Genomic DNA, 13016 nt, shown 5'->3' with positions numbered 1-13016 from the left:
AGTGTGTGATGTGTCCTGTATGTAGAGGTGTAAGGTGACAGTGTGTGATGTGTCCTGTATGTAGAGGTGTAAGGTGAAAGCGTGTGATGTGTCCTGTATGTAGAGGTGTAAGGTGACAGTGTGTGATGTGTCCTGTACATACAAGTATAAGGTGACAGTGTGTGATGTGTCCTGTATATAGAGGTGTAAGATGACAGCGTGTGATGTGTCCTGTATGTAGAGGTGTAAGGTGACAGCGTGTAAGGTGTCCTGTACATACAAGTATAAGGTGACAGTGTGTGATGTGTCCTGTATGTAAAGGTGTAAGGTGACAGCGTGTGATGTGTCTTGTATGTAGAGGTGTAAGGTGACAGTGTGTGATGTGTCCTGTATGAAGAGGTGTAAGGTGACAGTGTGTGATGTGTCCTGTATGAAGAGGTGTAAGGTGACAGTGTGTGATGTGTCCTGTATGAAGAGGTGTAAGGTGACAGTGTGTGATGTGTCCTGTATGTAGAGGTGTAAGGTGACAGTGTGTGATGTGTCCTGTATGTAGAGGTGTAAGGTGACAGCGTGTGATGTGTCCTGTATGTAGAGGTGTAAGGTGACAGCGTGTGATGTGTCCTGTATGTAGAGGTGTAAGATGACAGCGTGTGATGTGTCCTGTATGTAGAGGTGTAAGGTGACAGCTTGTGATGTGTCCTGTATGTAGAAATGTAAGGTGACAGCGTGTGATGTGTCCTGTATGTAGAGGTGTAAGGTGACAGCGTGTGATGTGTCCTGTATGTACAAGTATAAGGTGACAGTGTGTGATGTGTCCTGTATATAGAGGTGTAAGATGACAGCGTGTGATGTGTCCTGTATGTAGAGGTGTAAGGTGACAGCGTGTGAGGTGTCCTGTACATACAAGTATAAGGTGACAGTGTGTGATGTGTCCTGTATGTAAAGGTGTAAGGTGACAGCGTGTGATGTGTCTTGTATGTAGAGGTGTAAGGTGACAGTGTGTGATGTGTCCTGTATGAAGAGGTGTAAGGTGACAGTGTGTGATGTGTCCTGTATGTAGAGGTGTAAGGTGACAGTGTGTGATGTGTCCTGTATGTAGAGGTGTAAGGTGACAGCGTGTGATGTGTCCTGTATGTAGAGGTGTAAGGTGACAGCGTGTGATGTGTCCTGTATGTAGAGGTGTAAAGGTGACAGCGTGTGACGTGTCCTGTATGTAGAGGTGTAAGGTGACAGCGTGTGATGTGTCCTGTATGTAGAGGTGTAAGGTGACAGTGTGTGATGTGTCCTGTATATAGAGGTGTAAGGTGACAGTGTGTGAGGTGTCCTGTATGTAGAGATGTAAGGTGACAGTGTGTGATGTGTCCTGTATGTAGAGGTGTAAGGTGACAGTGTGTGATGTGTCCTGTATGTACAAGTATAAGGTGACAGTGTGTGATGTGTCCTGTATATAGAGGTGTAAGGTGACAGTGTGTGATGTGTCCTGTATGTACACGTATAAGGTGACAGTGTGTGATGTGTCCTGTATGTACAAGTATAAGGTGACAGTGTGTGATGTGTCCTGTATGTAGAGGTGTAAGGTGACAGCGTGTGATGTGTCCTGTATATAGAGGTGTAAGGTGACAGTGTGTGATGTGTCCTGTATGTAGAGGTGTAAGGTGACAGTGTGTGATGTGTCCTGTATGTACAAGTATAAGGTGACAGCGTGTGATGTGTCCTGTATATAGAGGTATAAGGGGACAGTGTGATGTGTCCTGTATGTACAAGTATAAGGTGACAGTGTGTGATGTGTCCTGTATGTACAAGTATAAGGTGACAGTGTGTGATGGGTCCTGTATATAGAGGTGTAAGGTGACAGTGTGTGATGTGTCCTGTATGTAGAGGTGTAAGGTGACAGTGTGTGATGTGTCCTGTATGTAGAGGTGTAAGGTGACAGTGTGTGATGTGTCCTGTATGTACAAGTATAAGGTGACAGCGTGTGATGTGTCCTGTATATAGAGGTATAAGGGGACAGTGTGATGTGTCCTGTATGTACAAGTATAAGGTGACAGTGTGTGATGTGTCCTGTATGTACAAGTATAAGGTGACAGTGTGTGATGTGTCCTGTATATAGAGGTGAAGGGGACAGCGTGTGATGTGTCCTGTATGTAGAGGTGTAAGGTGACAGTGTGTGATGTGTCCTGTATATAGAGGTGTAAGGTGACAGTGTGTGATGTGTCCTGTATATAGAGGTGTAAGGTGACAGCGTGTGATGTGTCCTGTATGTACAAGTATAAGGTGACAGTGTTTGATGTGTCCTGTATATAGAGGTGTAAGGTGACAGCGTGTGATGTGTCCTGTATGTAGAGGTGTAAGGTGACAGCGTGTGATGTGTCCTGTATGTAGAGGTGTAAGGTGACAGCGTGTGATGTGTCCTGTATGTAGAGGTGTAAGGTGACAGCGTGTGATGTGTCCTGTATGTAGAGGTGTAAGGTGAAAGCGTGTGATGTGTCCTGTATGTAGAGGTGTAAGGTGACAGCGTGTGATGTGTCCTGTATGTAGAGGTGTAAGGTGACAGCGTGTGATGTGTCCTGTATGTAGAGGTGTAAGGTGACAGCGTGTGATGTGTCCTGTATGTAGAGGTGTAAGGTGACAGCGTGTGATGTGTCCTGTATGTAGAGGTGTAAGGTGACAGCGTGTGATGTGTCCTGTATGTAGAGGTGTACGGTGACAGTGTGTGATGTGTCCTTTATGTACAAGTATAAGATGACAGCGTGTGATGTGACCTTTATGTAGAGGTGTAGGGTGACAGCGTGTGATGTGTCCTGTATGTAGAGGTATACGGTGACAGTGTGTGATGTGTCCTTTATGTACAAGTATAAGATGACAGTGTGTGATGTGTCCTGTATGTAGAGGTGTAAGGTGACAGTGTGTGATGTGTCCTTTATGTACAAGTATAAGATGACAGCGTGTGATGTGTCCTGTATGTAGAGGTGTAAGGTGACAGCGTGTAATGTGTCCTGTATGTAGAGATGTAAGGTGACAGTGTGTGATGTGTCCTGTATGTACAAGTATAAGATGACAGTGTGTGATGTGTCCTGTATGTAGAGGTGTAAGGTGACAGCGTGTGATGTGTCCTGTATGTACACGTATAAGGTGACAGTGTGTGATGGGTCCTGTATGTAGAGGTGTAAGGTGACAGTGTGTGATGTGTCCTGTATGTACAAGTATAAGGTGACAGTGTGTGATGTGTCCTGTATATAGAGGTGTAAGGTGACAGCGTGTGATGTGTTCCTTACAGCCGTACTCTGGAGGAAAGAAGTGCTTGGTGCGTTGTTCGTCCCTCAGACATTTCAATGGGGTGCGGAGGTCATCAGGGACGGGTAGCTCTGGAAAACAACAACTACAGTGAGTATTCATGTGTGAGGTATACAGATAATGAACAGTATAGTCAATGTATATAACTTATTCCTATAGACACGACTAGTCACTGTATAATCATATATCCTTCCTATATGCAGCAGTAATCACTATGTGTCCAGTTCATGTGGTGACGGGGCAGACAGTGAGGGAGGCTTCAATCAGCACATTGCTTATGTGTAATGCTAATATATGAAGCAGGATAAAATCTAATTTAAGCGTAAAATATACTTTCATTCTAATTGATAATTAAGTGCAGGAGGAGCAGAGGTTTACAGGAGGAGCAGACGTGCCATCATCCTGCTGCAACTTAAAGCTGTGCGTGAAGTATGCACTGGCACTCATCAGCAATTAATTTGTTTAGCGTCAATTGTCCAACGGCGCCCATTATTGTTTGACGCAGGGTGATGATGTCGTCCACAAGTGAAGCATAAAATATTTCCTTCAGCTTCCCCAAAAGTAAAAATCAAGTGGTGTGTGATCTGGTGAATGAAACCAGTCCATCATGCAGCAGAGGAAATTGTGCTTTAAGCTTTTTGCCCTTGACAGCTCGACGGCATCAGCAACGCTGTGAAACTACCTGAGTATTTGCCCCATTAACTGGGACACCCTGTGTAAAATAGTCACTCTATACCGCCAGTATATACTGTATGGTAATGTATACGTTACATGAGTGCTGTGCTGGGATTATGATTTTCTCCTCCATTTCTTGATCTCCGGTTTTCATTTCTCTTCCGGCTTCTAATCTTCATTTAATCCCGTTACCCAGAACTGCAATCTGCGACTGCAATCCCCCCTGCTGGATCATCCTTTATATCATCTTCCCTTTGCTGTCTGTCCCTCAACTCCACATACACCTGACTTCAGTGGCTCATTATCACAGTATTCCTTCTATAGGAGATCAGATACTTTCTATACAGAGCCGATATATACGTGTCTATATATACAGAGCACTATATATACCACGCGGCACTTCCCGTATATTTCCATAGGAACAGGTCACATATAGGGGAGTTACACAGAACGATCACTGCATTAGGAACATCTACTCAGTAACTAGTTGCTTCATCTTTTTGGGTAATCACGGATTTTAGACGCCAAGCAACAGATTCCACTGGGTGGCAAACATCCCCCATACTCATCTCGCGCCATGCCCGCTGCGGCCGCTCCATCAGTTGGTACCCTTTTTGCAGATAAGTGAGAGCAGATCTCGCAGCCCTTTGCAGCAGATCCCAAACATGTTCGATGGGGTTACAATCCGGTGAGTTTGGGGGTCAGGCAGTCGTGTTCCTCCAACCATTCCCTAGTGATCAGAGCTCAATGACATGGAGCTGTCCTGCCGAAAGATGGCAGTGTGGTCGGGGAAGACTTCCTGATGGTCGGCTAACAGGTCTCTGTAGCGTTCACCATTCAAGATTGTGGTGTTGAACCGTAACGGTGCACCCATGGGATACGGCTTCATGTTATTTTCACCAGATGTGGACTCGGCCATCCGTACGATTCAGCAGTAAATTGGACTTATCAATGCAGACGGCCTTCTGCCATGTGTCCAATGTCCATTAACGTCTTTCCTGGGCCCATGTGAGGTGATGCTGGTAATAACACGGTGTCATCAGGGGCTTCCTTGTTGGTCTTCAGCTATTGAACCCCAGTTGAAACAAGGTACGCCGCATGGTTCCTTCTGGAAATTTGTTTAACGTCCCCACTGTTGTACTACTGGGTCAGTTGGTCCACTGTGGCACGTCATTGGTGAGATACCAGACATGGAACCTCAACTCTAGGATTAACCACACGTGCCCTTCCACTGTGTGATCTTTTGTTGGATGTCTGACTATAGGCTGGTTTCACACGGCCGCAAAACTCGAATGTGAATATGAACCCCATTCTTTTGAATAGGCTCATATACATGAGATATATGTTTTTTTCCTACAGTGTGGGAAATAAATTGCGGCACGTCCTATATTTTCATGTTCCTTGGAACCCACCACCCATTTTTTTTAATGGGACAGTAAAAGACATTGCAAGGCGTGTGATGCTTCCTATTGAAAACAATGGGAAACATTTGCCAATCCTCTAACGTGCCTGAAAGCCGCACCAAAGGATCGCTACTTCACAGAGGTGATGGGAGGTGTTTTTGCCAGAAAAACGCCTCACATCGGCATGAAAAAGCACATTAGCGAGCGCAATATCGCTCGATATCGGGCTCACCTGTGTGTAGGTAGGCTTGGTACACTCCTGATACCGCGGTTGAGGAACAGCCAATAAGTGCGACTGATGGTGGTCTCACATGTGCACACCATTAGTTGTATAACCACTAGAGGAATCAGTGCATGCATGCTGCTATAACTTATTGCCCCCTCTCAGTATTTAGAGGTGGGATGGCGTGATATGCTGATAATGTATATTACTGTCCTGGAGATTTGTTGCAGTGTAATTTGGTCCCTTCTCCCCCAGTGTGAACTCTTGGCATGCTCTTGGACTTGGCCACTGTCCTAAACAGTAAGCAATAAGCACATGTGGCGACCCGAGCGGTAGGCCCGCCACAATGGGGGCGACCATGGGGAAACAAGATGGAATGTCACGGGTGGCTCTGCGATGTTTCCCATCAGCGGCGGCAGCTTGGCCTAGCCCAGTCACTCACAGTATGTAAACGTAGAATTAAAGAATATGAATTTCACGTGACGCCAGCACCTCTTTTAGGCCGCTATTCACACCGCGCAAAATAAAGAGTCCACAGTCCAGGAAAACAAGCAGAGGTGCACGGTTGTACTTTACTCACAACTTTTCAGTTTGGATTTCTTTAACAAGTAGTACATTGCGTAGACATAACAATTAGAGATGAGCGAACGTACTCGTTAAGGGCGATTTCGCAATCGAGCATCGCTATTTTCGAGTACCTGACTACTCGGGGGAAAAGATTCGGGGGGGCGCCGGTGGTGAGCAGGGGTTTGCAGAGGGGAGTGGGGAGGAGAGAAAGAGAGAGACAGCTCCCCCGTGTTCCCCACTGCTACTCCTCGCTCCACCACGCCGCCCCCCAAAATCTTTTCACTCGAGTAGCCAGGTACTCGAAAATAGCGATGCTCGATTGCGAAATCGCCCTTAACGAGTACGTTCGCTCATCTCTAATAACAATCTTCTTTACAGATATTCACTTCTCTTCCAGTATTACAGGCTTTCTAGGAGACACTCCTCCCTCTGAACTCTAAATGTCTTCAGTCTCAGTTATCTGATAGACCATCGGTGGGGTATGCACTCCCGACTTATTAACAGCATTCATTCAACTTTGCTTCCCTTATTTTTGTCTTGGCAGGAGACCCGTTACTCTACGCCTAGCTCCGCGCAGGAACATCCACCACCTCCGACTACATTTTCTCAACTCCCTCTCACTAAACTCTGCCCCTCAACTACCCAAGTCTTCCAACCACGTCACTCATGCAGTTAAAGGGACACACACACACAGGACTCATTCACAACAGTCATGCACATACATTCACACCACAACTTCGGGCCATTGCTCCAAAGAATCGTAATGAGGCGGCCAAGAAATCTGAGCTTCGCCCTGAAGTCACAATTCTGCACTTACATCATGTGTTATACTCCACTCACATCCAGAGCTGTAGTCATTCTGCTGTGATATTATGTCTTATACTCCACTCACATCCACAGCTGCAGTCACTATTCTGCTTGTCTTATACTCATCATATCCAGAGCTGCAGTCACTATTCTCCTGTCACATAACATGTTGTACTCTATAGTCACATCCAAAGCTGCGTCCACAATTTTTGATTTCTGCCTCTATTGCTTTCTTATACATCATTCACATCTACAGCTGCACTCACAATTCTGCTGTTACATCATGTGTTATACCCTATTCACAGCCAGAGCTGCACTCACATTAATGCTGTTACAACCCGCATTATACTTCAGTCACATCCAGAGCTGAAATTAATATTCTGCTGTTCTATTATCTTATACCCAAGTCACATCCAGAACAGCACTCAGAATTCTTCTTTAATAAGCAGATTTATACTCCAGTTGCATCCAGAGTTGCAGTCACAATTCAGCTGTAGTATCATGTCTTATACTCCAGTCATCTCCAGAGCTGCATTCACAATTCCACCATTATATCATATCTTAAAAACCTCTCATACTGGATCCAAAGTCGCTATTCTGCTGTTACTTATGTTTTATCCTCCAGTCACATCCAGAGCTGCAGCCACAGTCCTACTTTACATCTTGTATTAAACACCAATCACATCAAAATCTGCAGTTACAGGTTAGCTATTATATAATGCTTTATACTCTAGTCACATGCACTGCTGCTTTCTTTATACTTTGCAGGGGGTTACACTTCGCGGCTTGCTGCTGACGGCGTATGCTCTGCTGTGATGCATTACTGGAGTTGTAGTGTTTGCATAAGGCACTGTAGAATATTCTGAACCACAGAGGATTATGAATTAGCGGAGCTGCTGGTGCCAAGCCTGTCAGAGAAGTGCTGATGGATTCCAAGTAACAGCCAGTGCAAGTGTGAATGCAGCTCCGGTTGTGATTGGAGTATAAGCCATGATGGAATGGAGTGGGTGAAATAGGAATTTGCAGTCCCTCTATGTTACACATACAAATGGTGATAGGTTATAATGACAAGAAACTGCACAGCAAATAGACATTAACTGACTCACCATTGGCAAAAACCCGATGCCAGACTGAGGAATAGGGAGGTCATCAAACACAGAGGAACCATAGAAGAAAAAACAGGATACGTCAGAGTCAGGCAGAGTTATATCTAGAATTTAGTAAGATGTAGTATAAAGGATATATTGTGTTATCAAAAGTATAACATTCCCATATAATACCACAGAGTACCCATGTAACATTGCCGTATAATACCACAGAGTGCACATACAACATCCCCATATAATACCACAGAGTACCCATGTAACATTGCCGTATAACACTAGAGTGCACATACAAGATCCCTGTATAACTCCACAGAGTACCCATGTAACATTGCCGTATAGCACTAGAGTGCACATACAAGATCCCTGTATAACTCCACAGAGTACCCATATAACATTCCCATATAATACCACAGAGTGCACATATAACATCCCCATATAATACCACAGAGTGCACATATAACATCCCCATATAATACCACACAGTGCACATATAACATCCCCATATAATACCACACAGTGCACATATAACATCCCCATATAATACCACAGAGTACCCATATAACATCCCCATATAATACCACAGAGTACCCATATAACACTACAGAGTGCACATACAACATCCTCGTATAACTCCACAGAGTACCCATATAACAGCGCCATATAATAAGACAGAGTACCCATATAACATCCCCATATAATACCACAGAGTGCACATATAACATCTCCATATAATACCACAGAGTACCCATGTAACATCCCCATATAATACTACAGAGTACCCATGTAACATCGCCGTATAATACCACAGAGTACCCATATAACACTATAGAGTGCACATACAACATCTTTGTATAACTCCACAGAGTACCCATATAACAGCGCCATATAATACCACAGAGTACCCATATAACATCCCCATATAATACCACAGAGTGCACATATAACATCTCCATATACCACAGAGTACCCATGTAACATCGCCGTATAATACCACAGAGTACCCATATAACATCCCCATATAATACTACAGAGTACCCATGTAACAGCGCCATATAATACCAGAGAGTACCCACTTAACATCCCCATATAATACCACAGAGTGCACATATAACATCCCCATATAATACCACGGAGTACCCATATAAAATCCCCATATAACACTACAGAGTGCACATACAACATCCCCATATAACTCCACAGAGTACCCATATAACAGCGCCATATAATACCACAGAGTAACGATATAACATCCCTATATAATACCACAGAGTGCACATATAACATCCCCATATAATACCACAGAGTACCCATATATTGGCACCATATAATACCACAGATATTGTCTCTCACGCCTCACATCTGGGTCCCGTCTGTTGTTAACCCCTCCCTAGCTGCTGTTTTACCTGATCCAATCTTGATGAGTCCATTGTGCTGGATGAAAATCGTATCGTTAGTCAAGTTTCCATGTATAATGACCGGGTCACAAGAGTGAAGGTAACTGAGGAAACATGGGTGATGTCAGGGGCAGAAGAGTGTGGGGGCTCCTCCATACATAGAGTCACCCCCACCTTCTCTGTACATACAGTCACCCCCCACCTCCTCTATACAGTCACCCCCACACACACACACACACTTCCTCTATATATACAGTCACACACTCAGTTTCCTCTATACACACAGTCACACATTCAACCTGCTCTATATATACAATCACACACTCAGCTTGCTCTATATATATATATAGTCAAACACTTAGCTTCCTCTATACATACAGTCACACAGTCAGCCTCCTCTATACATACAGTCACAGTCAGCCTCCTCTATACATAGTCACACAGTCAGCCTCCTCTATGCATACAGTCACACAGTCAGCCTCCTCTATGCATACAGTCACACAGCCAGCCACCTCTATACCTACAGTCACACAGCCAGCCACCTCTATACATACAGTCACACAGTCAGCCACCTCTATACATACAGTCACACAGTCAGCCACCTCTATACATACAGTCACACAGTCAGCCACCTCTATACATACAGTCACACAGTCAGCCTCCTCTATACATACCGTCACACATTCAGCCTCCTCTATACATACAGTCACACACTCAGCCACCTCTTTACATAGTCACACACTCAGCCACCTCTATACATACAGTCACACAGTTAGCCTCCTCTATACATACAGTCACACAGTCAGCCTCCTCTATACATACAGTCACACACTCAGCCTCCTCTATACATACAGTCACACACTCAGCCTCCTCTATACATACAGTCACACACTCAGCCTCCTCTATACATACAGTCACACACTCAGCCTCCTCTATACATACAGTCACACACTCAGCCTCCTCTATACATACAGTCACACACTCAGCCTCCTCTATACATACAGTCACACATTCAGCCTCCTCTATACATACAGTCACACAGTCAGCCACCTCTATGCATACAGTCACACAGTCAGCCTCCTCTATGCATACAGTCACACAGTCAGCCTCCTCTATGCATACAGTCACACAGTCAGCCTCCTCTATACATACAGTCACACAGTCAGCCTCCTCTATACATACAGTCACACACTCAGCCCCCTCTATACATACAGTCACACACTCAGCCTCCTCTATACATACAGTCACACACTCAGCCTCCTCTATACATACAGTCACACACTCAGCCTCCTCTATACATACAGTCACACACTCAGCCTCCTCTATACATACAGTCACACATTCAGCCTCCTCTATACATACAGTCACACAGTCAGCCACCTCTATGCATACAGTCACACAGTCAGCCTCCTCTATGCATACAGTCACACAGTCAGCCTCCTCTATACATACAGTCACACACTCAGGCTCCTCTATACATACAGTCACACACTCAGCCTCCTCTATACATACAGTCACACACTCAGCCTCCTCTATACATACAGTCACACATTCAGCCTCCTCTATACATACAGTCACACACTCAGCCTCCTCTATACATACAGTCACACACTCAGCCTCCTCTATACATACAGTCACACACTCAGCTTCCTCTATACATACAGTCAAACACTTAGCTTCCTCTATACATACAATCACCCACCCACCTCCACTATACATACAGTCACCCTCTACCTCCATACATATAGTCACCTCCATCACCTCCTCCATACATACAGTCACCCCCCACCTCCTCCATACATACAGTCACCCCACTTCACCTTCTCCACACATACAGTCACCCCCCACATCCTGCATACATACAGTCACACACTCAGCTTCCTCTATACATTCATGCCCCCACCTCCTCTATACATACAGTTACCCGACTTCACCTTCTCCACACATAGTTACCCCCCCTCCTCTATACATACAGTCACACACTCAGCTTCCTCTATACTGTCATCCCCCCTCCTCTATACATAAAGTCACAAACTCAGCCTCCTCTATACATACAGCCACACATTCAGCCTCCTCTATACATACAGTCACACACTCAGCCTCCTCTATACATACAGTCACACACTCAGCCTCCTCTATACATACAGTCACACACTCAGCCTCCTCTATACATACAGTCACACACTCAGCCTGCTCTATACATACAGTCAAACACTTAGCTTCCTCTATACATACAATCACCCACCCACCTCCACTATACATACAGTCACCCTCTACCTCCATACATATAGTCACCTCCATCACCTCCTCCATACATACAGTCACCCCCCACTTCCTCCATACACACAGTCACCCCACCTCCTCTATACATAGTTACCCCACTTCACCTTCTCCACACATACAGTCACCCCCCACATCCTGCATACATACAGTCACACACTCAGCTTCCTCTATACATTCATGCCCCCACCTCCTCTATACATACAGTTACCCCACTTCACCTTCTCCACACAGAGTCACCCCCAACATCCTGCATACATACAGTTACCCCCCCCTCCTCTATACATACAGTCACACACTCAGCTTCCTCTATACAGTCATCCCCCCCTCCTCTATACATATAGTCACAAACTCAGCCTCCTCTATACATACAATCACACACTCAGCTTCTTCTGTACATACAGTCACACACTCAGCTTCCTCTATACATCGACTCTGTATATACAGTCACACACTTAGCTTCCTCTATACATACAATCACACACTCAGCTTCCTCTATACATCGACTCTGTACATACAATCACACACTCAGCTTCCTCTGTACATACAATCACACACTCAGCTTCCTCTGTACATACAGTCACACACTCAGCTTCCTCTGTACATACAGTCACACACTCAGCTTCCTCTGTACATACAGTCACACACTCAGCTTCCTCTGTACATACAGTCACACACTCAGCTTTCTCTGTACATACAGTCACACACTCAGCTTTCTCTGTACATACAGTCACACACTCAGCTTCCTCTGTACATACAATCACACACTCAGCTTCCTCTGTACATGCAATCACACACTCAGCTTCCTCTGTACATGCAATCACACACTCAGCTTCCTCTATACATACAGTCACACACTCAGCTTCCTCTGTACATACAGTCACACACTCAGCTTCCTCTGTACATACAGTCACACACTCAGCTTCCTCTGTACATACAGTCACACACTCAGCTTCCTCTGTACATACAATCACACACTCAGCTTCCTCTGTACATGCAATCACACACTCAGCTTCCTCTATACATACAATCACACACTCAGCTTCCTCTATACATACAGTAACACACTCAGCTTCCTCTATACATACAGTCACACACTCAGCTTCCTCTATACATACAGTCACACACTCAGCTTCCTCTATACATACAATCACACACTCAGCTTCCTCTATACATACAATCACACACTCAGCTTCCTCTATACATACAGTCACACACTTAGCCTCCTCTATACATACAATCACACACTCAGCTTCTTCTGTACATACAGTCACACACTCAGCTTCTT

The 13016-nt window shown here is 44.9% G+C and overlaps 1 protein-coding gene across 1 annotated transcript in view; it reads right to left on the bottom strand.

Annotated features, from left to right (window-relative positions):
• NRBP2 (nuclear receptor binding protein 2) overlaps positions 1-13016 on the bottom strand; it is a 77786-nt gene that overhangs the window by 16398 nt on the left and 48372 nt on the right. The window contains exons 7-9 of the mRNA XM_066578153.1: positions 9458-9552; positions 8055-8078; positions 3255-3344 (exon numbers count right to left, since the gene is read on the bottom strand). Coding sequence (XP_066434250.1) covers positions 3255-3344; positions 8055-8078; positions 9458-9552 — 209 coding nt within the window. The remainder of the gene's footprint in view (positions 1-3254; positions 3345-8054; positions 8079-9457; positions 9553-13016) is intronic.

The sequence above is a fragment of the Eleutherodactylus coqui genome, chromosome 9 (assembly GCF_035609145.1).
Source record: "Eleutherodactylus coqui strain aEleCoq1 chromosome 9, aEleCoq1.hap1, whole genome shotgun sequence".
Classification (NCBI taxonomy): Eukaryota; Metazoa; Chordata; class Amphibia; order Anura; family Eleutherodactylidae; genus Eleutherodactylus; species Eleutherodactylus coqui.
This window is presented reverse-complemented; position numbering and strand designations above follow the sequence as displayed.